Genomic DNA, 25,364 nt, shown 5'->3' with positions numbered 1-25,364 from the left:
ATAAAAGAAAAGTACACATGAGCCAGGTTTTAAATGCTATGTCTGACGTCAGAGGAAGGGAACCTGTCAGCCAATCTATCAGGGGCCTGATCCTGCCTTACTGAAGTCAATGAGAATATTGCTATTGACTTCAGTGGGAGCATGATTAGGATTAAAAGGACCTTGCGACTTGACCTGCCTCTCCTAATTTTCAGCTTCTAACATTCCCAAAGACCCAAGCACTATACTGACTTCCAGAAGCCCTTTTACTGCTGTTTGTTTGTTTTAGAAAAATTCTTAGGATTTTAATATTTATTTTAAATAAAAGTTGTGGTCATATTATTGGTTGGTACGCTGCACTAACCATTTGCACTTAGATACTATGGTGATAGGCACAATATAAAGACCTATTGTAAAACAGACAAGATAGATAGATTAGACAGAACATGCGTCCTTCATAAGTTATTCCTGCTCTCTCAAACAAGGGCAATCAGACTGGCGAAGGGATCCCTCCAGCCTATACTCCAGGCGGTCGGGTTTTGTGGTGGGTAAAAAGATGGCAATTTCTGTGCACTGCTGAAAAACTGAGAAAACAAGGATGTACTCCATTAAAAGTAATTTGCCAACATTTACTTCCACATCATGATATCAGAGATACTACAATAATTCCCTATTCTATCTGTGGGGGAACAATGTCATTCTCTCATATCACTGGATAGTAACTGTTGAAATAATGTTGGCTTTTTAATGGCAATCACTGTAAAATGATTATTGTACTGGTAAAGCTCTTATGCACAATTAATGTGAAATGGGCCTTTTTCATAAAAGACTGCACAATGAAAGCATGAAAATTAACACAAATCATCTGTGCATTTCTTTAAGATGATTTTTTAAGGGGCACAACGTACCTCACAATATGTACTGCAAATGGGGATTTGTTTTTTTTTTTTTTTTTTTTTTTTTTAAAGAAAATAGATTTTTAAGTTCTACAGTAAATGTTACCTGTCTTTGTGCTACAGTTACACACTCCTTAATGGAGGTGTTTAAATTATATATTTTTAAACATGTCATTTCTGCACGTTCCAGCTAAGGAATTGAACAATACAAACTGAGTGTTATTTAAATCAACCATCTTATGTCATCCAATTATGTATTTATTCAGGCCATGAAACATAAGTGGCATTTATTTTTACTTATTCTAATCAAAGTCAAATATTTGTTCCTTCTGCAAGTAATTTATTACTAATTACAACAGACTGATGTATGACATTATGTAGAACAAAAAAACAGGGTTCGGCACGAATAAATGGAGATGAAAAATAATGCTTGCAAGGACCGAGAAAAAACAGCAACTCAGGGCGCGTGCACACATGCCCAACCCTCATGGTATATTGTTAGATTTTACATACCAGCACCAGCATGTCCACAAAATAGCTGTGAGCTGCAAGGACATTCTGGTTATTAGTCAGCAGGAAGTACACGAAGCAAGCCATAGAATTTCAGTCAAGTCATCATTTCCTTCAAATACTGAGTTTCAACCATTTTATTATCAGCACCTAGATGCTATGGTGACCGACATGTTACAAGTATGACAGATAGATAAATGCCTTCTTCACAGGGACTCCACCCACTTAAATCTAAGCAGGGGTACAGTCTTCTGAGTAGCAGTCCTCAGGCTTTAAGTGGTAGACAAGAGTCTACTGGAACCTCGTGATGTCTCTCCAGGAGAATAAGTCTAGTACTAGATTCAATAGACTAGACTGTGGAAACAGCCTTCACACTAGTGAATGTAGCCTCCCCAGGAAATTTTACAGAGAAACCCCCCCATACACCCCTGTTCACATAAATTGTTTACATTTGTCTGCTGACATCTTAGGTGTCCAGGGATCATGAAGATCAGGAAAAGGGAGCAAGAAACCCTGGCTGAGCCTTTCTGTCCCACTTGTGTTGTTGCTTTCAGATGTTCCTCAATAAAGTCTCTGCTGTTCCTGGAGGATGGCTCCAATGCCAGGAGCTTCTCCTCTGCTTGGGCTGGAAAGAAGGCCTGGTGCCCTGGAAGAAGATCCTTTGCAGGAGGGTGCATCCTTGGTAGGCTTGGCCTGCAATGTGGGCAGGGAGCCTCAGCCGGGCTTTTCCTTGCCCCATTGCTTATGGCCATTGCCTTTGCAAGATGTGGACAGCTCACCACCCAATTCATTTCTAGAGCTGATCAAAACATTTGTCAGGAAGTGTATTTTTATTTTGGGCATCAAATGGCTTTTCAAAGTATGTGGAACTTTTTGCAAGTTTTTTTTATTATTCAAAATTTTCCAGTATTTTATCAAAACAAAACATTTGTTGATATTCAAATTGACAATTGTATTATTTTGTTGTCCCTTTATCCTTTTCTTATTTTCCTCTTTTCTAGTCACGAAATGAGAGGAAAGGAGGGGACTTCCAAAAGTAAAATATTTTAATTTTGATTGGAATAAAAGTGAATCAGAATGAGAATTTATATTCTGAACTGAATCAAAATGAAAAAATTCATTTTTTTAAACAAAAATACTGTGAAAAATTTGAAAGGAAACAAAAATGTTTGTTTCCTTTTAAATTTTTCACAGGAATTAACTGCCATATTTGACCTGCTCTACTCATTTCCCATATAATACACAACCAAACAGCCATCAGATGCACAGCGATAACGTTCATCATTACCAACTTAGGCTGTATTTGAGCTAGCAGTGGAGAGATTAAAAGCTCTATATGCCCATCACCCACGAGCTAGCACCCCAACACGTGCTTCCAGACTTGCCTCTTCTGACTTGTTTTCCCTCAATAGTCCTGTGCTACTCTCAGTTACTTTCCTTTCACACGCTCTTTTGTGACTCATTCCATGGGCTTGACTACACGGTCAGTTAGTGTGTGGCAAGCTGGGGTGTAAAGTCACAGCACTCTAGTCAGATGTGCACTAAGTCACCATGAGAAGGATGCTACCATGCACTAGAAATTCTGTAGTGCACTTTGACCTAATGCTGTTGCAAACAGCAGCAGGGTAGTGTGCTGTACATTCACAGCCTACCTGGCTGTGCAGTAAGTGTCCATGTGGACAAGCCCCATGTTTAAATGCTACCAAGTGGAATGAAATAATGTTTTAAGTAAGACGTTGGGATGAAGAGAGGAAACATTTTCCCTTCTATTAAATCACTACATGCCCCTTGCAGCACAGGTGCCATACCCTAGAGGTTTCGATTATTTAATCGAAATATGAACACAAAGAATGAGAGAGGGAGGGGAGAATAGGCTAGTAATTTCAAATTCTAAAGAATCAGGTCTCATGGTACTGATAAACACATACAAATTATATCTAACATAATAGAAGGAATCTTGACTGTTCAAGGATAAGAAACTAGCTAGGAGCCGGAAAGCAAAGAACAGGATAAAATGGTCAATTTTCATTATGGCAAAAGGTTCACAGTGGGGTGCTTCAAGGTTTTGTACTAGGTCCCATGTGGTTTAATATCTTTATTAATTATCTGGAAACAGGGTGAATAGGAAAGCAAAATTTGCAGGTGACAAAGTTAATGTGGTTAGTTATGATCAGAGAGGACTCTGAGGAACTTCAGAGACACCTAAAGAACCTAAGTGAACGGGCAACAAAATTGCAAAAGAAATTCAGCATAGATAAATGCAAAGTTATGAACATTTGAGGGAAATATTTAAATTACTTATACACCTTACAGGGTTCTAAATTAACTGTTTCAAGTCAAGAAAGGAACCTGGGCTTACTGTAAACAGCTCAATACAGACTTCTGCTCAATGTACAGTTGCAGTCCTAAAGACTAACAAGATGTTAGGATGCATGAAAGACAGGACAGAGAATGTCCTTATAAATCAGTGGTGCGGCCTCATCAGGAATACTGTGTGCAGTACTGGTCACCCCAACTCTAAAAGGATATTGCAGAGCTAGAGGGGTTTCTGAGAAGAGCAACAAATGCTCAGATGAAGAGAGATTGAAAAGATTGGGATAGTTTACTTTAGAAAGGAGATCATAAGAGGGGACAAGATATAAGTATATAAAATAATGAGTGATATAGAGAAGGTAGATCAAGAACTTCTGTTCTACCTGACTCATAGCACAAGAACAAGGGGACACTCAAATTAAAATGTAATAATACGACAGAACTTGCTGCCATAGGAAGTTGTTGGGGTCAAGAACTGAACAAGATTAAAAAAGGAATTGGACATAATGAATAATTATACATTTTTGGAAGGGATATTAAACTTTATGGCTTCGGGGTTTAAGCCAGCTTCTAACTATGAGAGATGATAAGAACTAATGTGGGAGAGATTATTCCATCTGCTTACTCTGGTGTTCTCATGGTTTCCTCTGAAGCACCTGGTACTAGCCACTGTCACATACAGAACACTGGGCTAAATGGATCTTGGATTAGATCCAATATGACAATTCCTGTGTTCAAGAATTCTTTAAAAAGTTGTTTAAAACAAACCCCCAAACCTTGAAGACTCAGTGGCTACAGTTAACTAATGCGTGTTTGTTCAGTGATTACTAGGAGAATAGGCTGTTGGTGACTGAATGAGGTCCCTGAGGTCTTTCATGAGGGAGACCACACAAAATGCAGAGGTATGGAAGGTACTTGCCCAGTGGTGCAAACAAACAGTATCACTACCTCCCCTCAAAGAGCACCCACATCAAAGCACAATGCCCTTGTTTGTTTGGTGCGCTAAGATGCAAAAACTCACTTCATTTCCAATTGTATTGGTGCAATCAATCAAGCCATGCTCTTAAATCTGAGAGAGCAAATGCTAGAACACACAGTACTGGAGAGGCTACGATTGCCCCAGTGGGTGATGAATGCAATGTTTAACAATAGTGTTGTTTCAGCTAGCCTATTCATGAGAAGAGAAAGGAAACTGAAAATACTCTTTCATAAGAGATTTGCTTGAGTTGTTTACTTTCGCTGTCCTAAACACAGCTCTGAAAAGGTTTTTTACATCACAGGGATTAGGGTAAAACTGAGCTAGCTGCTCTGATGAGTCCAACTCAACCTGCCTTTGTTTAGAAAAACAAATGAAAAATGTCGTTATACAATAATGGTCAGAAGATGTGTGAGGTATGTTTACTTTGCTAATGACTGACATGAATACATGTCCCCCTCCCATGTGATCATATGAGAAGAGCATTTAAAAAAAAGTCTGCAGTGTGAGGCTAATGGGACTACTCGTGTGCAAGTTAAGCACATGCATAAGTGTCTGCAGGATCAGAATCAAAGATACAGACAATGGTCCTAATCAATAAAGACATTACCTTTTCCTATATAGTCAACTTTCCACCTACTAGCTCAAAAAGGTTTTGTATCCCATGCGTTTCAATTTAATTTAAAGGGGGTTCCCTACTTTTCCCCATATATGACCATATTAAAAGCTGTCCAGTGTTGGCTGCCATGTTCTAGATCAGTGGTTCTCAACCTTTTTCCATTTGCAGACCCCTAAAAATCTCTTGTCTGAATATACAGTTGACTTCTGTTCAGACAGTTTTCAGTCTAAGACTTTCGCAGACCCCTTAGACATAGTCCATAGACCCCTGGGGGTCCACAGGTTGAGAGCTGCCATTCTAGATAGTCCATCTATGCTCAGTCTTCCCCACTCTTCCAAATGAGTTTGTTCCTGAGTATGTTTTGCTGATCTTGTGGAACCCACACACCTCCTGGGTGTGATGTTCTGTCCCATCTAGTGGCACCGAGACCACTTAGAGAGAGACATTAATGAGTTTGCTCTACAGCCTTATCTACCAGCCAGTTGGCTTTTAGCTCATGTGGTAGAAGCTCATGCTTTACGCTCCAGAGGTCCCCAGTTTAATCCTGCCTGCCGGTGACCGGGGTCTGTCAGCATTATACTTGCTCAGAGAATTCTGTTTTAAGTAGTGGTATGAACAAGAAAACATCTCAAAAAACCAAGTGGCAACTGAATTTATCCAAATGGAGCAGTTAGAGGTAGAGGTCTTCCTCATCATGCCCTCAAACTTACAGTACCCTAGTTTATCCAAGGACCCCCAGGAATTGTTATATTGGAAAAGACCAATGGCCCACCTACTCCAGTATCCTGTCTCACAGGAAGGTACAAGGAAACCCATAATGAATAACTATGGCATTTTCTGCCAACAGGGGAATTCCTCCACAATTAGATATGTCCTCAATCAGTTTTACTGGGCCCAAGGTGACTGCCTGCTTCTAAGTAATCTAACACGCATTCCAGGGCCAATTCAGGCAATGAAATTAAATCTCTCTCTCGCGCCCAGGTAAAGAACAAGAGTTTTTTTTTTAATAGGTTCATTGCAAATGCAAAACATCAAACAGCCTCCTTTTAAATAGTTGAGGCTGCTTGTTGAACAGGTAGCTCCTAGTGAAGTTGAATGCTTCTAGCATAAAAAGTCCTTCCTGTTATAGATGTTTTTATTCTTTTCAGGGTTACTTCTTGTTTGCCATACAAACCTAAAGAGAAATTAAACTGTTTTTCAGTGTGATTTACTTTGAGGGGAAATAGCTTTATTAATACTTTTTGCTGCTTTAAAAAAAGAACTGTTACTTTATCACTTTCAACTGATAAATATAAATGGAGAAACCACATGGTGTAAAAATTATATGGCAGAAGCTATTTCTACATCAGTTAAACTCCACTTATACCACTCATACTTTTACTGCTAATAGTTTAACATGTTATAGAGCAGAGTATATTTGCTCACTACTTTGGTCTCTTACTTTTACAGCATGAGTGAAATTAAAACACTTTCCACTCGTGCATCATACTCAACATTTTAACCCATCAAATCCACTTCATGACACGAATGAAATAATGCTTTGTTCATATTAATGATTTGTACACATGGGACAAAGGGAGATGTGCAGAAGCAGCATGGATTCCCTCTTTTCTCCTGAAATGTGCGGAAGCTCCCTCCACAAGTTTGTGGCTCTGCGAGTTCATAGGGTCATGCAGAGGCCAGAGAGGGTAGGACTGACTGATCTCTGCATTATCCCTTTTAGTGTGTGGAAATGTACTGTGCAACATAATGCTGCTCCTGTCAGAAATATGTGAGTGGAAACAACCTTGATGCTTTGGAAAGTGCTCCACACCGCGGAAAGTGCTCCACATCTCAAGGTGGTGTAAGGAGGCAGGCATTGGTGGAGATCTCATGACAGCCCAGCCTCTAATGTTTACACTGCATTGTAGACCCAGGTCTGTGGAACCCAGGCTTATGGACTCGGTACTTACTAGCCTGCACTTAAGCATCCACATTACACTGTAAACCTGGGCTTACAATTGCTGGACCCAGATCTCACAGACGTGCTAACACGTACATACTGCATTACACAAACCTTTTGACTTCAGTCTGTGACCTGAGCTGCATCCACACTGCAAAATGACAGGCATTGGTCTCAAGTCACAGTGGGACTCAGGCTCTAGCCCGTCCTCCCCTCTCCCCCCGCCTTGCAGAGTTCTAAGACTCCAGTCCTGAGTGCTTCCTGACCCAAGTCAGACTGATTTGTGTGTGGACAGAAGGGGGACTTAGGCTCAAATCTGAGACAGACCCCAGGCTTAGCGTGCAGTGTAGACATACCCTAAGAGGGATCAAACTGTTAGACTTCCTTACCACAGTATGTACTCCATGCTGGGCAAGCCTGAAAAGATCAAAACTGTGCAACTATATCTAAGATATAAATTAGTAGGCTTTTTTTGGTTAAACAAAAAATAATAATCAGCTAAACCAAAATCTGTCATAGATAAGACAAAAAAAGAGGGGGAGGGCTGGCTAGAAAATGCAGCAGTTATATACATCCCAATTAAAAACATTTATTCTTAACACCCACAATATTTACGTTATAATCAAATGCTGCTTTTCTACTTATCGGTTCAGACCAAAAATCTATTTACATAGCATGTGCAGCACTGAATCATTTTTTTCCATACCCCTTCCACATCATCAACTAGCATCAGTGTAATTAATGCGAATATGCTAGTTCATTTGACACATTGTTCAAGAGTACATATTTTAATATTAAAAACATAACACCAGACGTTAAAAAATGTGTAGGCTGCAAATTAATTCAATAATTTCCCATTAATAACTATTTCTAAAGATTTTACTGAATGAAAACAAAACAGCTGTGTAATGAACTAATGCATATAAATATAAATGCAGTTAAAGATATCTCTTCACTTTTTACTCCTCTCAGACTCATTCCTACTTACTTTGGTAATCAATACTTGTTAACAGCAAGTTTATTTTAACTTGCATGATCAAGTAATGCAGAATGTCAACCGTTCTTATACACTGGTTTTTCAACTGGAATTAGATAAAGTGTTTACAACATTGTGCAGCCTGCTCATTTGCTAAATCCTACTGAGGGTTTACATTGAACTGATCAAGTTTCTATCCTGAGTTTACATTTCACAGGTGTTTTTAGACTGAACCTATGATCTTTCTGGTTTCAAATATCTATGCTTGGACACTAATTACTCAAACCCCACCCTTCCCTATCTTTAAGCTAACCTTGTAGATGTAAGGCTGCTTCAAGTAATTTTATCACAGCAGTGCAGGGTGACCAGACAGCAAGTGTGAAAAATCAGGACGGGGGTGGGGGGTAATAGGAGACTACATAAGAAAAAGACCCCAAAATCGGGACTGTCCCTATAAAATTGGGACATCTCGTCACCCCACAGCAGTGTCAATGAGGGAACCGTCCCCTGATTATAATTGCTTACTTGGTGTAACTTGCTGATTGATGTAAACACAAAAGCGGTTACAGCTAAGCACAAAGAGATTTTATTCTCTCTTAAATGTAGAAAATCCAACACTCTGGTTTTATCCTCAAAACCATAGAGATAAAGTAGAGTTTACTTGTGCTGTTGGATTTCCCCCCCAAACACTGTTGTCGACTTCCTACCAGATCTGCGTTTATCCAAGACAAGCCTTTTTTTTAAATCACTCTCATAAATTATGTTGCAATATCAGTGCATATATTTATAAAAAGTACTTCACTGACTGATTCTATAATCTACTAAAATAAATGCTTCTGCATTTTGCAGATTTGAAATGCTGGAATAAATGTAGTTGTAATTTTAATGTCTTGTTTTAGCAGTTAAAGGAGACACATCTGGCAATAATCTACAAATAAATACAGTGTCTCAGTTCTTGGTTTCTCCTCCAAAACACCACCTACAACATTTTTGCAGCATTATTCATATAATCAGCATAATGCATTACATTGCCTTTCAAATTATTCAGAATTCTCAGTTCATTCAAAAAAGAGCTTGTTTTAAGAAAAGAAAAGAGAATATGCCATGCCAGAAAGCTCAGTTTATTGATTCAGATCTGCTGCCAAGAGAAACAATGCAGTAAAGCAGATTTCGGCATTTCAAAAATGTTTTTACAATAAGTGCAAAGGGCAAAAAAAGTTATATTTACCTAAACCTAGAATTCCACAGGTAAGGCAGGAGATAAGTTATGAAATCCTTTTCCTTTAGTCCCAAAAGTTTTAGTTTAGAATGAATTCTGTTGTAATCCTTTACGGTTGTCAGGTAAAATGCCCTCCATGTCTCTGCCGTGTTTTCTTTTGCCCTTTTGCAGCAAAACTCTGTCATTTGCATAAAACCTACTTCTAGCCTATAAGAGTTTTTGAACAACTACATGTTAAATTAGGTGTCCTGACATGCTCTTGCAAGCATGACATCATAAATCTCCATAGTTACCTTAACCCCACCTGCCTGCATGCCAAAGTTACCTGTCAGGTTCAGACCTACCACTTTGCTTCAACTGTACATTTTTTTAAAAGAAGCAACCCCATTTTGTAATTATTCTGGATTTCACACCAACAGTTTTTTTAGATTAATAGAAACCTAACTTCATTTGCAAATGGATTAAATTGTTCTTCAGAAAACACTAATTGAAATGCTAGGCATTGCTATCTGCCCCTCCCTGTCTAACAATGTACGTGATTAGTTAAAGAAAAATCCTACAGTGCCACATGTGTCTCAGATTGTACTCTAAAGTTACACGAGAAACTCAGCTTTTGAAAAGCTTCAACTGATATGGCTTCTACAGGTTCATTTTCTTTCTCTCTCTTTAAAAAACATTTTACTGGTATAACTCGTAAAACAGGTTCACCTCAGGGATTTTTTCCCCTCCCCCCCTTTGAAAGAAGTTTAGCATTTTTTAACCTTATAACTGCAAATACTTTTTCATCCTCAGAGCCATTGTCCTTGTTTATATACTTTTTCCTGGCCCCTACTAACCACAGTCACTCCCCCCAAAGCAGGCAGCAATGTAACTCAGTGGGCTCATATGTAGAGTGAGTACTCCAGTGTCATATGTTTGGCACCACACTCTTGGAGGATAAACACATGTCACTCCAGAGCTGAAGAAGGTACTTTCTTTCCTTTCCTTTCCTTTTTAATCTTGTTGTGGACCTTTTTAGTTCCTCACTCTCATGAGCATGGAATATGGTCTTGACAAAGGCATGATACATGCAGGTATTACAGAAGTTTCCACTACACCTCTCTGCTCTGTTAGTATACATAAATCCTGAGCTGCAACAAATCCTGGCTACTGTTCTATTCTTGAGATTATTAATAAAAGTAGCATCTGGCTCTTACATGGCTAACCATGCAAACAATTAGAATGAGACTATTATTTGTTATTTCTATTACAGCAGAGCCCAGAGGCCCTTGTGCTAGGCACTGTACAAACAAAGACAGGCAACCTGTCTTGGTGAGCTTTCTGTTTCAAGACAAGTCACAACAAATGGGACTGGAAATGGGACGATAAGAGAGAGAGGGATACACAGTTACAAACAGGGCCGGCTCCAGCATTTCTGCCGCCCCAAGCAAAAAGAAAAAAGAAGAAGAAAAAAAAAAGCCGCGATTGGCGGCGGCAGTTCAGCGGCAGGTCCTTCGCTCCTAGAGGAAGTGAGGGACCTGCCGCCCCCGAATTGCCGCAGGTGCCGCCCCTCTCCCTTGGCCGCCCCAAGCACCTGCTTGTTAAGCTGGTGCCTGGAGCCGGCCCTGGTTACAAAGACTAACTATGTGCACAGCTGGGAGTTTTCAAGTAATTAAAAATTATAAGATACAAATGAACAAAATATCAGCAACCCCTCTAGCTTTTTACTTAGCCATTTTCAGGTGGTATTTTCCTGTATACATTATGGAAGAATTGAGGGGCAATTTACAAAAGCAGGGCAGTGGCTTTAACAACTGCTTCAGAGAGGGCTTTCTATGCATAAAGCCAGCATGGAAGAAAGCATTAAGACACTGTGGAAAAGGTAGATGGTCAGCCAAGGCTGGTATCATTCGCATAGTCGAGGGAACAACATGACATGATCATCAAAACTCATTTTCACCTCCATAGTTTCACCATAAACTAGAGGCCAAATTCTCTATTGTACACATCTGCTGGCTGCAGCAAGGAGTGTGAGAGAAGGCCCAGAAGAGAGCCAATTAAAGCCTCTTGATTATCTGGCCAGTTCTATGTTGGTCATGGCCCTGGTAGAAATTAGAGCAAACTAGGAGCTGCTCCAAATTCTGCCATTTGATAATGGTCCCCAACAGACCATCTACCGACTGGGAATATCTGGAGTATAATATAGCCTAACCATACCACTTTGACATTGGGGTTGCCAGGGATGTGGTGGTATAGTATCTGGCTAAGACTGCAAGGGACTCCCACACACATTGGAGTGCAACAGGAGTGAAGTGGGATCATGTAAACATTCAAAGTCAAATAGGTGTAATAACCCATTATGGTATTTTGTATATATAATCTATACATGTATATATAGTACTTAGCTCTTATATAGCATGTGTGTGCATATGTGTATATACCTTGTATACACACATGGTACACACGCACTGAATATTTTATAATTATAATATATACACAAATACATAAAGGCAAAATTGCATTACAACCTTCACTATTGAGCTGCTAACATTACATGCACGTGTGCACACATACAAATGGTAAGGAATAACAATTATCTCTGAATTGTGTGTCTGAGATTATAACAGACTGTTCTGACATATTTCTATTAAAAAGTCCCGTACTACCAAATATATACTTATTTTTGCATGTTTTAATGTGGTTCTTTGTTTGGTTTATGGATGTTTAAAAAAACAAATGATGAATGGATGAGATCTCCATTCCTGAAAGCCCCCAAGAAGCATGGCGTGATCCTTTGATAGTAATTTCAAGATAATTTTATTTTAAAGTTTACACTCATTACAGAGAGTACATATGTCTAATCATCAAAAAACCAGAAACAGGCTATATTCACATAGATTTCATCCCCAATAAATTATCAAGTATGACACATTTTAAACAAACAGCGAGAATGGTTACTGCATTCCTTCTGTAATTTATTGGCTTCAGAGAGAGATCAAGTTACAAATTGTGTAGGATGTCATGCTGTGTAGGCTGTTCAAACCTAGGTTTGCAGTGTCTGCACCACTGGAACTAAATATTTACATGACTCAAAAAGATCTTATCTTAGGTCTCCCCCTCCCCCTCTATTTAATTTGTACGCTATCTTTATCTACCACTCAGCACATTCCACACAACCATGTAAGTTCATGAAAGAGATAAAAAGTATAATCACTGAAAAAAATCCAAGACTTTCAAAGGAAGGAAGAGGCCTGTATAAAAATAGGGCATAAATCATACCAGTTAGTGCTGAGGACATTGAGCAATCTGAGCTCATTTTCTTTTCTTTTACCAACAATTTTATTTTGAAGAACTGGAAGACTATAATCCTAGACTCCTTGGAATAGATGGGGGAGGGGGAAAGAGTGAGAGAGAGAGAAGAGGCCTCAATTTTCAACACAATGTTCTGACCTAAGGGAAGGCCTCCAAAATGGTAGGACTTTGAAAATGCTGAGCAAGAATCTCAGAAACATTAACATCTTAAGCTAATAAAGAAGAGGTGGCTTACACAATAAGTACCTTCCTCATCACAGGCACACAACATGAGGGGCCTTTGAGGAAGAAGTATTCACAGGTGTGAAATAAGAAATGTCTCTATATAAAACATGGACAAACATATGAATCCATGGAAAGTCCAATCACAAGGACTACAAATATGTTGCTAAATTACTTTGATTTTTACTCTCAATTTGCTGGTAGCTAGTGCTGGAAAACCTAAAAGCACTAAGAAAAAAACCTTTTAAAAAGGTGGCCTCCCATCATTTGTTAGACTGAGCACATTGGACACAATGGGTTTTTTTTCCACTGAACGGTAGTACCTTTTCTCCGGGTTTGCTAGCCTCTGAATTTTTCAGCTTACTTGGCATTTAACAACTTGTACCATAAAAACAGGGTTGTCATTTGTTTTTCTTAAATCCATGTAGTGAAAAATTAATTATGGAACAAAATGTTTGTAAATAAACCTGACAGAAAAATAAAGTTGAATGCTGTACTCAGCAACAGAGCACATCACTATGTCCTGAACAGTTTCATTAACTACAGTCTCTGTGTTCAAAGGTCAGCATGGCAACATTTTCAACCCATCCTGAGAAATACATCAAGATATCACATCTTCCATGGGCCCAAAATCTGCTTCTCCCTGCTGAAATGCCACTGCATGCAGCCAAGAAACAAAGCAGCATTAGGCACATTTCTTAGAGACCAGTACCTACCATCAAGATAGTTTGGAGAATGCGGATACTTGAGGATGAGTCCACTCCATTCGTGTTAGTGGATTCAAAAGCAGAAAGGACAGCAAATAAATGGGTAACAGCCATAGGTGCTGGAACAGGGGTCCTGCCACACCCTCTAGCTTGAAGTGGTTTCCATCATTTACAGGGTTTACAGTTTGGTTCAATGGCTCTCAACACCCCCACTATAAAAATTGTTCCAGCACCCCTGGTAACAGCGACAACTGAGGTAAACCTACACTGTGTACAAATGTTTTCCTTTCTGCTAAGCTTGGCTTCCCAGACTGAAAATGTAGCTAAAGCTAACAGCTGGCCCCATATTTTTAGGTAAGATGGGTAGCTGTCACCTGAAGAGGAGATAAATGTTCTCTTTGACTATTCTGGTTTCATTTTTGTCCTACCAGACTCAAATATATAAACTCTTCAGAAAACTAGTACCGTATATACTCGTCCATAAGCCAAATTTTTTTTAGTATAAAAGGGAAGCACCCGAGAAGGGGGTCGGCTTATGAACGGGTACAGAGAGGGGGAGGTGGGACACAGCCCCTCCCCCCAACAGAGGGAGCAAGGAGAGGCAGCACAGCCAGCAGAGCCAGAAGGGAAGAGGCGGGGCCAGAGTCTCTCAGCTTCTGGCCACGCTGCTCTCCCCCCAGCCTCCAAAGCAGCTGCAGCCATGCCGCTCGGCCCCGCCCCCCAGAGCAGGCTGTGGCCGCGCCGCCTGGCCCGCCGGAGCACACTGCGGCCATGCTGCCTGGCCCATCCCACTGGAGCACGCTGCGGCCATGCCGCCCGGTCTGGCCTGCCGGAGCAGGTTGCGGCCACGCTGCCCAGCCTGCCGGAGCAGCTCCAGCCAGGCCAGAGACATTCTCCCCTGGCCCTCCCCAGATAAGGTGGGAAGGGAAGGGATGGGGAGAGTGTGGGGGTCCTGGGCTAGGGGTAGGGTCATGTGGGGGGTGGTCACAGGGGTTACTCCCCTGACTCCCAGCTTCTCCCCCCAAAAAATTTCCCCACCAGTTGCTGTCCCGGCCCATCAGGGTAAGCAGCTGGCGCGCCGAGACACTTTGTTTACTTAGGTTTACCTCCGTGCCTGTGGACACTTGAGGTAAACAAACCATCTCGGCCCGCCAGCGACTTATCCTGAAGGCCCGGGAGCCAAAGTTTGCTGACCCCTGAATTATAGGGTTGGCTTATGAACGGGTCATAAAATTTTTCCATTTTTACTTATCCATCTTGGGGAGGTCGGCTTATAAACAAACTGGCTTATGATCGAGTATATACGGTTAACTGAATGGCACAAAAATGGCATCAAATAGTCATACTCTTCCCCTTTAAAAAAAATCTAAAAACAAAACAACAAAGCTCATCCAATTACATTTGTTTAGGGTCTGCTGCATTCCCATTTTTTCTAAGCATTTAACATTGAATTTTATAAAAGTTAGAAATACTTTTTTTTTTTTAAACAAAAACCAATAAATTACTTTGTTTTCATACCTGATCTCTCAGCCTTTCTTGGTGTCCCATTATTGCTGTAGCATGATGGGGATATTTCTGTTTCAGATGCTCCAGAAAAGCCTCTCTCTTTCTGTCCATTTCTGAAGTCTGCATTCCCAGTATTTCTTTGGAACTGCGAGGTCCACCTACAGTATGTCTGCGAGGGATGTTGCGGGTAGGCTTTGGATTGGAAGGATTATTGTTTCCAGTTGCAAGGAGTTCTTTAGATTGAAGACATTCTGCATCGTCTAATGATGTTACATGCAAATTGTTTTTTCCCTGGTCTGGAAAAAATAAAGAGTATTATAAGAACATAACCCCAACAGTCACATTTATAAGGAAAAAATATAGCGAGGTCAATTAAAAAAATATAGTAGTATACAATATCCTGTTCTACACCACTGATGGGGAAAAGACTTGTTATTAAGCTTTAATAAAATACACAGACAGACTTGTTTATACCAGCTGTATTATACAGTACTTAATTCCTCACAGAGAACAGAACATCATTTAAGAAAGATGTCCCTTTATACCATCTTCACTATTGTCTGAAGTAAAAAGAAGATATGGCAAAGCCTTTACTCCCTAACTTTTAAAATCTATAGGATGCTTTCCACATGAAGAAACAGTTTTCTTCAATATGTTCCAGTACATTTAATGAGCCTGTAACTAGTCTCCTTAGGGATACCAACTGATAAAATTCCTTTGACAAAGCAGATTTCAAATCCTTAATCTTTTCAAAGTATGTTTTCCACATGCTCTGAAATGCTTATAAAATAGTAAGAGAAGCACTTGGGTTTTGTTTCTGTTTTCTGACTGTAGCCAGGTTTTAAATTTCATGGATCTCACTTGGATTTTATACCTCTCTGAGACAGCAGATTGGAAAATTCAGCATCACTTTTTCAATAAACCACTCCTTGAGAAATAAAATAAAAGCAAGTTTTATGTGACAGAAAAGAGGAAAAAAGTCAGATAAACTTTACAACTTTAAAGTCTTCTTTAAGACCAATGGCCATGGATACTTTTGTAAAAAGATAGCTAGACATAGAGGGTATGTTAGTGCTAGCTTATCTGAAGGTAACTGTGTAACATGAACCCTCTGGTGCCTGAAGAAGTGTAGGTTGGAGGTTTGTTACCTAATGCCTATGAAAAATCCCCCTCTTTTGTCAGCAAAGGGGAATAACAAACAGCAGCACTGAAAAGGCCTCCTAAGTCCATTTTGTAGCCTTACTTACCCTTGTTATGCCAGCCTTGAATGTCCTTATTAACATTAACTCTTTAAAGACTTAAATGTTCATCCCTTTAAATTTCTTGCTTCATTTATCTCTATATACTGCTATTTCACTAAACGTTCTTTATCCTCATGGCACCCCCAGTAGACCTCTAAACACATCCCTTTGCATGTTACTGTATTTTGGGAATCAATACATTCTCCCAACTTTCATAGATTCATCAATATTAAGGACAGAAGGAACTATTAGATCAACTAATTGGACCTTATGTTTTATGACCTCCTGTACACAGGTCACTCAGTTGCTCCTGATACCATCCCCACTTGTCTGTCAAATCCACCATTTAGGTCCTCACTATGCAGTAAGATACACGTTCGTGGACCCCCACTGATTTCACCTTAGATTGCATGTTCTTCAGAGGAAAGGACTTTTCTGTGAGCTATCTAGCACAGTGGTTCTCAACCAGGGGCACGTGTACTCCTGGGGGTACACAGAGGTCTTCCAGGGGGTACATCAATTCACTCATCTAGATATTTGCCTAATTTTACAACAGGCTACATAAAAAGAACTAACAAAGTCAGTACAAACTAAAACTTCATACAGATAAAATGAGAAAGTAAGCAGTTTTTCTGTAATAGTGTGCTGAGACACTTTTGTATTTTTATGTCTGATTTTGTAAGCAAATAGTTTTTAAGTGAGGTGAAACTTGGGGGTATGCAAGAAAAATCAGTCTCCTGAAAGGGGTACAGTAGTCTGGAAAAGTTGAGAAAAATGGTAACCTACCTTTTGTTCTTTGAGATGTGTTGCTCACAGAATATCAGGGTTGGAAGGGACCTCAAGAGGTCATCTAGTCCAACCCCCTGCTCAAAGCAGGACCAATCCCCAGACAGATTTTTGTCCCAGATCCCTAAATGGCCCCCTCAAGGATTGAACTCACAACCCTGGGTTTAGCAGGCCAATGCTCAAACCACTGAGCTATCCCTGCCCCCCTCATGTCCATTCCAAGTAGGTGTGAGCACGCCACGTGCAGTTGTTGGTAGGTTTTTCCCCTAGCAGTACCTGTCGGGTTGGCTGTGGAACCCCCTGGAGTTGCGCCTTCATGGGAATGTATATAGGTCGCTGCTGACCCGCTGCCAGAATACTTTGACAGAGGGGAGGCGGGTGGGTCTTGGAATGGACATGAGCAACACACCTTGAAGAACAACAGTTATGAAAGGTAGGTAACCGTTTTTCCTTCTTCAAGTGCTTGCTCATGTCGACTCCAAGTTGGTGACTCCCAAGCAATTCCCAGGAGGAGGGGTCGGCGTTCACCCAGTCGCAGACTGCAGCACCGCCAAATGCTGCATCGTCTCTAGCCTGCTGAGTAATGGCGTAGTCGACGTAAAGGTGTGGATTGATGACCATGTTGCTGCCCTGCAGATGCCCTGAATGGGGAGCTGTGCCAGGAACGCCACTGAGGATGCCTGCATCCTTGTGGAGTGTGCAGTCAAGGCTGTGGCAGGTATCTTTGCTAGGTTGTAGCACGCCCTGATACAGGCCATGATCCATGACAAGATCCCTTGGGAGGACACTGGGAGCCCCCTCATCCGCTTAGCAATTGCAATGAAGAGCTGTGTCGACTTTCAAAATGGCTTCATCCTTTCAATGTAAAAAGCTAACACTCATCTGACATCCAGGGAGTGGAGCATCTGTTCCTGGTTTAACTAGCATGTGGCTTAGGGAAGATCACTGGAAGAAAATGTTCTGATTCGCGTGGGCCTGGGCGGCGGGGTCAGGCTTCATCTTCAGCCCTGGGCAGAGGGGCTCAGGTTACAGTTCCCCTGTCTGGGGCTGAAGCCCTTGGGGTTTGGCTTTGGCCCCCGAGCCTGGGGTGGAGGGGTTGAGCTTAGGCTTTGCCCCCATCTCACCTGGTTGGTGGGCTCAGGCTCTGGTCCCCCCTCCTGGGGTCATGTAGTAATTTTTGTTGTCAGAAGGGGGTTGCAATGCAATGAAGTTTGAGAACCCCTAATCTAGTCCTTTGAGGAAGCAGCCAACCATGGGGTTAGCGAATACTGACCGGCCAGCAGAACTGGGATGAAAAGCTGAGATGGTGGCCAGGTGCAACTTTATTGACGACACTGCCAGGCCTTGCTGTTTCAGGTGCAGTAAATAGTCCAGAATGAAAGGAATCGATGACTGTAATGACGGAGTGTCTCTTTGCAGAGACCAGATTGAGAATCTCTTCCACTTAGCCAGATAAGTGGCTCGAGTGGATGGCTTCCTGCTGCCAAGGAGAACCTCCCTAACGGAGTCTGAACATGCGAGCTCCAAAGGGGTTAGCCACGGAGTTTCCATGCTGTGAGGTGCAGAGTCTCTAGATTGGGATGCTGGAGGCAGCCGTGATTCTGCATGATCAAGTCCAGGACCAGGAGCAGTGTTATAGGTGTTCCACCGACAGGTCTAAAAGCGTGGTGAACCAGTGTTAATATGGCAATGCTGGCGCTATCAAGACCATTGATGCTCCCTCTCTTCAGACCTTCAGCAGATCCTTGTGTACAAGCGAGAAGGGTGAGAATGGATACAGCAGGTGCCCCTTCCAAAGGAGAAGAAAGGTGTCTGCAAGCGAGCCCAGGCTGTGATTCAGGAAGAACAGAACTGCTGACTCTTCCTAGTGAGTGCTGACCACAAAGCGGAGGAACCATCTGTGGGACGGGACTATGGACATGTGCAGGGCCGGCTCTAACTTTTTTGCCGCCCCAGGCAAAAAAGAAGAGAGCCGCCCTGCCATACCTCTCCCCCCCCCCCGCGAGCGCTGCCGAAATCCCCGCCCCCCAGCACCACGCCACCCGAAGCCCTGCCCCCCAGCGCCGCGCTGCCCGAAGCCCCGCCCCCCAGCGCCGCGCTGCCCGAAGCCCCGCCCCCGAGCACCGCCCGAAGCCCCCGCCCCTCCTCCGAGCACCGCGCCGCCCGATCCCCCCCCCAGCACCACGCCGCCCGAAGTCCCTGCCCCCGCTCCGAGCACCACGCCGCCGAATCAAAAAAAATAAAAATAAAAAATAAAAAATCGAGTGCCGCCCTGCCCCAAGCACGTGCTTGGTCGGCTGGTGCCTGGAGCCGGCCCTGGACATGTGAAAATATGCGTCCTTCAAGTCGAGGGTGTCGTACCAGTCCCCCGGATCCAGGGAGGGGACAATAGAAGCCAGGGAGACCATGCGGAACTTTATCTTCTTCATGAATCTGTTGAGTTTTCGCAGGACTAAAATAGGTCTGAGTCCACCCTTGGCCTTTGGAATTAGGAAATACTTGGAACAGAACCCCCTGCCCCTGAACTTAGAGGGACCTCCTCTACTGCCCCGAGCAGTAGCAGTGATTGCACCTGAGAAGAGTCCCTGAAGAGGGATGGGGAAGGAGGGTGGGAAGGCAGGAGGGAACATCCCAATTCTACCATGCTCAAGACCCATTGGTCTGAGTTGATTTGTGCACAGGCATGGTAGAAATGGGATAGACGGTTCACAAAGGGAGGGGAAGGATCCGGGATCTGAACTGGTGCGTCACCCCGGGTACACCTTCAAAAGTTTGGCTTGGAGGCTGAGGGCTGCTTCGCTGAACCCTGGCCCTGGTTAGAGAAGGGCTGAGAGGTCCTCAGTCTATTACTCCTGCCCCACTTCCTGCTATAGTCCTGTCTAGAGGGAGCAGGATAGAAGCAAGTGGCAGGCTGCGGCTTAAAATGCTTCCTCTGGGCAAGGCTGGCATATGAAGCCCTGGGGACTTCAGAGTCGCCCATGAGTCTTTCAGGCTGTGGAGCCTAGAGTCTGTTTGCTCCAAGAAAAGCCCTAAACAGTCAAAAGGCAAGTCCTGAATTGTCTGCTGGACTTCATGCAGGAGCCCTGACACCTGAAGCCATGAACTGGTGGTTCTCATGGCAATGGCTGTCGACACAGTACGGGAAGCCAAGTCCACGAAATCTAGGGAGGCCTGTAAGGAGGTCCTCGTGACTACCTTACCTTCCTCAAGGACAGCAGCAAACTCCGAGCAGGAGTCTGCCGGCAGTAGCTCCTTGAATTTGGACATGTTCCAAGAGTCAAAACGGTAGCAGCGAAGGACCGCCTGCTGGTTGGCAATGTGCAGCTGGAGCCCCCCAGTAGAATACACCTTCCTACTGAAGAGATCCAGCTTCTTTGCCTCCTTGGACTTAGGAGTTGGTCCCGGTTGTCCTTGCCTTTCCTTTTGTTTGGCAGCCTCCACCACCAGAGTGCCCGGATGAGGAGAAGTGAACAGGTACTCATACCCTTTTGAAGGCACAAAGTACTTCCTCTCCACCCATCTGGCCATGGTGGGGGAAGAGAGGTGGGCATTTGCCACAATGTTTTAGTAGTCTTATGGATCATCTTAATGAGGGGTCCCTAAAGGGACCTTCAGGCATGAGCATGTCAACCATGGTGTCGGGCTTCTCTGACACCTCCTCTGCCTGCATGCCCAAATTCTGTACCACCCTTCTGAGCAACTCCTGGTGGGATCGACTTTCAAAACTCCTGCGGTCTCAGTGCTGGCCTGTATGCCCATCTCTTGGCCTTGTGGAAGTTCCCAGGCTAAAGATGACGATGATGGAGGGGCCCGTGCCTCTGAAACCACTGACAAGAGTCTGTACCCTGGCCCTTGGCTAGGTGATAGGCCCACGGGGTCCAGAAGGGCCACAGAGCTGGCACCTGCCACTGTGGTGGCCATGGCACCATAGGCCATGGCTGCCCTTCCTCTTGTCTGGAGCGGTGCCAAGAACGGTGCCGGCTTTGCCTAGAGGCATATGACTCTGCCTCCAAGTCCGACGAGGACTCCGACCTTGGTGACTAATGTGGTACGGAGTGAGATGGTGCCGGGGAGCAGAGCCGAGGTGAGGGCGAACAGTGCCACATCATCACTGGCTTGCCCTTAGAAGGCACTGTGCCTCTTTGCGATGCTGGTGCCCAGCGCCGTCATTGCTATGAGGTCTCTAGCCACCTCAAAGGTCTCCGGCGTGGAGGGAAGGTCTAAGTCCTCCTCCCGACACTCCCGCATCAGGGATTCCACTAGAACCGGACTCGATGGACCTCCCTTTGAGGCCAGAGTTGACGGTGCTGGCTGAGTCGGAGCCGGAGCAGGGTGTCCTGGCGTGGGACGCACCCCGCTAGGTGCCTCCTCGCTCCACTGCTGTAGTGGGAGAGCAACCTCTGTCAGTCTTCTTTGTTTTGTGCGGGACCAGCGAATGGGAGCGGCGCCGGGCACTTGCACTGGAGGAGGTCTTTGGCACTGGGGAATGGTGGTGCAGAGGGTCTCTGGAGCCAGAGTCCTTTCTCGGCGCCATGGCCTCTCTTAGTGAGAACGGTGCGCTCTGCACCGAAGTGCTGGGATTGGGGTCAGATGCCACCTGTGCTGGCTGGGGATGAAGGACTGACTCCATGAGGAACACTTTCAGCTTGAAGTCCCTCTCCTTCTTAGGCCTTGTCTACCCTACCGCAGTAAGTTGACCTAAGTTATGCTACTCCAGCTACGTGAATAACGTAGCTGGATTCGATGTAGCTTAGGTTAATTTACTGCAGTGCCTACACCGCGCTGCGTCGATGAGAGATGCTCTCCCATCGACTTATCTTACTCCTCTCATTCCGGTGGAGTACCGGAGTCTTCCAGAGTCTCTACCAGAGAGCACTCTGTGGTCAATTTATTGGGTCTTCGCTAGACCTGATAAATCAACCCCCGCTGCATTGATCGCAGCAGCATCGATCCCCGGTAAGTGTAGACATGGCCTTAGTCTTTGGGTGGAAGCCTCTACAGATTTTGCACTTCTCAGTCTGATGTGCTTCCCCCAAACACTTTAAGCAGGAGTGATGTGGGTCTCCCTTTGGCATAGGCTTCAGACAGGGACCCACATGCCCTGGTCCCTGGGAGGGAAACCCCAACTAAAATGTATCTAAACTAACCATGAACTACTAGAACTAACTAATACTAAGTTTTCAACTATTTACAGGTACAACAAGAAAAGTCCACTAGGGGATCGCTTGCTGTAGCAAGAGAAGAGCTGTTCCAATGACCGTCACTGGCGGTAAGATGGAACTGAGGGGGTGATGGGTAGGTAGGGATCTATATATACTGCCATGAAGGTGTGACTCCAGGGGGTTCCACAGCCGACCCGACAGGTACCGCTAGGGGGAAAACCTTCCGACAACTGTGCACGTGGCACACACACACCTACTTGGAATCGACAAGAGCAAGCACTCAAAGAACCACCACTGATCTAGCAACTTGTGGACACTAGAGTAATAACAGCGTTTTCTACTTATAGATCATTATACCTATTATAGTAGAGATAGGCCTGAAATAAAAGCCCAAATCCAAATGTCACTAAACTTTGAGAAGTGTGAATTTGGCTGCTATCTCTGTGACATGCTGAACCTAAATCTTGAACCCAAACCGCTCCACACCCATCACCATACTCTAGCCTCTGTTTGCCAGAAGCTGGGAGTGGATGACAGGAGATGGATCTCAATGATAGCCTGTTCCAGTCATTCCCTCTGGTGCATTTGAAATTGGCCACTGTCAGAAGACAGGATACTGGGCTAAAATGACCACTGGTATGAACCAGCACAGCTGTTCTTATGTTCTTATATTCCTAACCCTTGAGAAGTTTAGATCTGCATCCAAATTCAAACTTTCTAGTAAAGAGAAACACTACATAAAAGTTACAGAAGGATGACTTGCTGCAGACTCAGAACATCATACTCCTTCATAGTGATAATTTTTTTTTTACCTGTCTTGCATACCTCTTGATAACTGGCAATACACTTCTCATGTAGGAGGCCCTAGAGTTCAAAGCTAGACTTTCATACTACATTTGCCTCCTTAACATGTTCCTTTAAATATGCAAAAACCAAAAAAAAACCCCACAATCAATGCAGTTTTAAAATCTTTAGCTGACTTTGAGCAAGCCAGCATTCCTAAAAGCGTCTCCAACATCAGAACATCAGAGCTGCAGCCACACGTTGAGGTCTACTGGACAACGAAAATTTTCCATGTGTAACTTAATTACAAAAACTCCCAACCTCAATAACTTTGTGATGATGCTTTCTGAAAATGCAGGGAGAAATCCTACCACCAGATGCACTGAGATTTGTTTGAAAGAAGTGGTAAAAATGAGTATTTTGTTTGCAATAAAGAAATGTGGCTCTTCCAAATGCATCAATGTTCAAAAGTTTCTGTAGGCTGTGCACCCACATCAATGAATCTCCAGTAAGAGGGATAATCTGTCATTTTTAATCCATCACACACCAAACATAGATATTATATTTCTGAACTTGTTGAAATGGAAGTGTCAAGCAAAAAGACGTTCTGTATTTCTAGTTGAACAAGGGCCATCTCAGACGTCTGAGTATTAGGCATAAACATGGCTACGTATATACCCTTCACACACAAACCCCCTAATGTAAGGGTCACAATAGCAGCTGTGAGCACTTCCTTGAGGATACAATACAGGCCTTGTCCACATTTGCTGTGGAATTTAGCGTATGTGTAGCTACATGCCACAGTGAAAAGCAGGCTGCGTTCACACTTGTCACTGTGGTGTGTAGATCACAGGCCCTGGTTCTCATGGGGGACTTCAGTCATGGGGGACCCTGATATCTGCTGGGAGAGCAATAAAGCGGTGCACAGACAATCCAGGAAGATTTTGGCAAGCATAGGGGACAATTTCCTGGTGCAAGTGCTGGAGGAACCAACTAGGGGCAGACCTCTTCTTGACATGCTGCTCACAAACAGGGAAGAATTAGAAAGGGAAGCAAAAGTGGATGGGAACCTGGGAGGCAGTGACCATGAGATGGTCGAGTTCAGGATCCTGACACAATGAAGAAAGGAGAGCAGCAAAATACAGACCCCGGACTTCAGAAAAGCAGACTTTGACTCCCTCAGGGAACTGATGGGCAGGATCCCCTGGGAGGATAACATGACAGGGAAAGGAGTCCAGGAGAGCTGGCTGTATTTTAAAGAATCCTTATTGAGGTTGCAGGAACAAACAATCCTGATGTGTAGAAAGAATAGTAAATATGGCAGGTGACTAGATTGGCTTAACAGTGAAATCCTTGCTGATCTTAAACACAAAAAAGAAGCTTACAAGAAGTGGAAGATTGGACAAATGAACAGGGAGGAGTATAAAAATATTGCTCAGACATGCAGGAGTGAAGTCAGGAAGGCCAAATCACACTTGGAGTTGCAGCCAGGGCCGGTTCCAGGCACCAGCCGACCAAGCACGTGCTTGGGGCGGCACCTTCTAAGGGGCAGCTCATCTTGGGGTGGTGGGGCAGTGCTCCGTTTTTTTTGTTTTGTTTTGTTTTGGCGGGGCGGCGCTTGGTTTTTTGTTGTTGTTGTTTTTTTTGGTTCGGTGGGGTGGTGCTCAGGGGTTTTTTTTTTTGTTTCGGCGGGGCAGCACTTGGTTTTTTTGTTTTGGGTTTTTTTTTTGTTTCGGCGAGGCGGCACTCGGGGAGGGGTTGTTGCGGCGGGGCGGCGCTCGGGGAGGGGGTTGTTGCGGCGGGGCGGCGCTAATTTTTTTTTTTTTTTTTTTTCTTGGGGTGGCAAAAAAGTTAGAGCCGGCCCTGGTTGCAGCTAGCAAGAGATGTTAAGAGTAACAAGAAGGGTTTCTTCAGGTATGTTTGCAACAAGAAGAAAGTCAAGGAAAGTGTGGGCCCCTTACTGAATGAGGGAGGCAACCTAGTGACAGAGGATGTGGAAAAAGCTAATGTACTCAATGCTTTTTTTTGCCTCTGTATTCACGACCAAGTCAGCTCCCAGACTGCTGCACTGGGCAACACAGCATGGGGAGAAGATGACCAGCCCTCTGTGGAGAAAAAGGTGGTTCAGCACTATTTAGTAAAGCTGGATGAGCACAAGTCCATGGGGCCGGATGCGCTGCATCCGAGGGTACTAAAGGAGTTAGCGAATGTGATTGCAGAGCCATTGGCCATTATC

The 25,364-nt window shown here is 43.6% G+C and overlaps 1 protein-coding gene across 4 annotated transcripts in view; it reads right to left on the bottom strand.

Annotated features, from left to right (window-relative positions):
• The window catches only part of KIAA1217 (KIAA1217 ortholog), a 237,708-nt gene extending 222,264 nt beyond the window's left edge, over window positions 1–15,444 (bottom strand). For all 4 annotated transcript variants that reach the window (XM_065398557.1, XM_065398560.1, XM_065398559.1 and 1 more), the window contains exon 1: window positions 15,169–15,444. In XM_065398557.1, coding sequence (XP_065254629.1) covers window positions 15,169–15,282 — 114 coding nt within the window. In that variant the 5' untranslated portion in view covers window positions 15,283–15,444. The remainder of the gene's footprint in view (window positions 1–15,168) is intronic.
• Window positions 15,445–25,364: the final 9,920 nt, after the last annotated feature.

The sequence above is a fragment of the Emys orbicularis genome, chromosome 2, assembly GCF_028017835.1.
Source record: "Emys orbicularis isolate rEmyOrb1 chromosome 2, rEmyOrb1.hap1, whole genome shotgun sequence".
Lineage (NCBI taxonomy): Eukaryota > Metazoa > Chordata > Testudines > Emydidae > Emys > Emys orbicularis.
The sequence above is the reverse complement of the archived record's forward strand: the minus strand, read 5'-3'. Positions and strand labels throughout refer to the sequence as shown.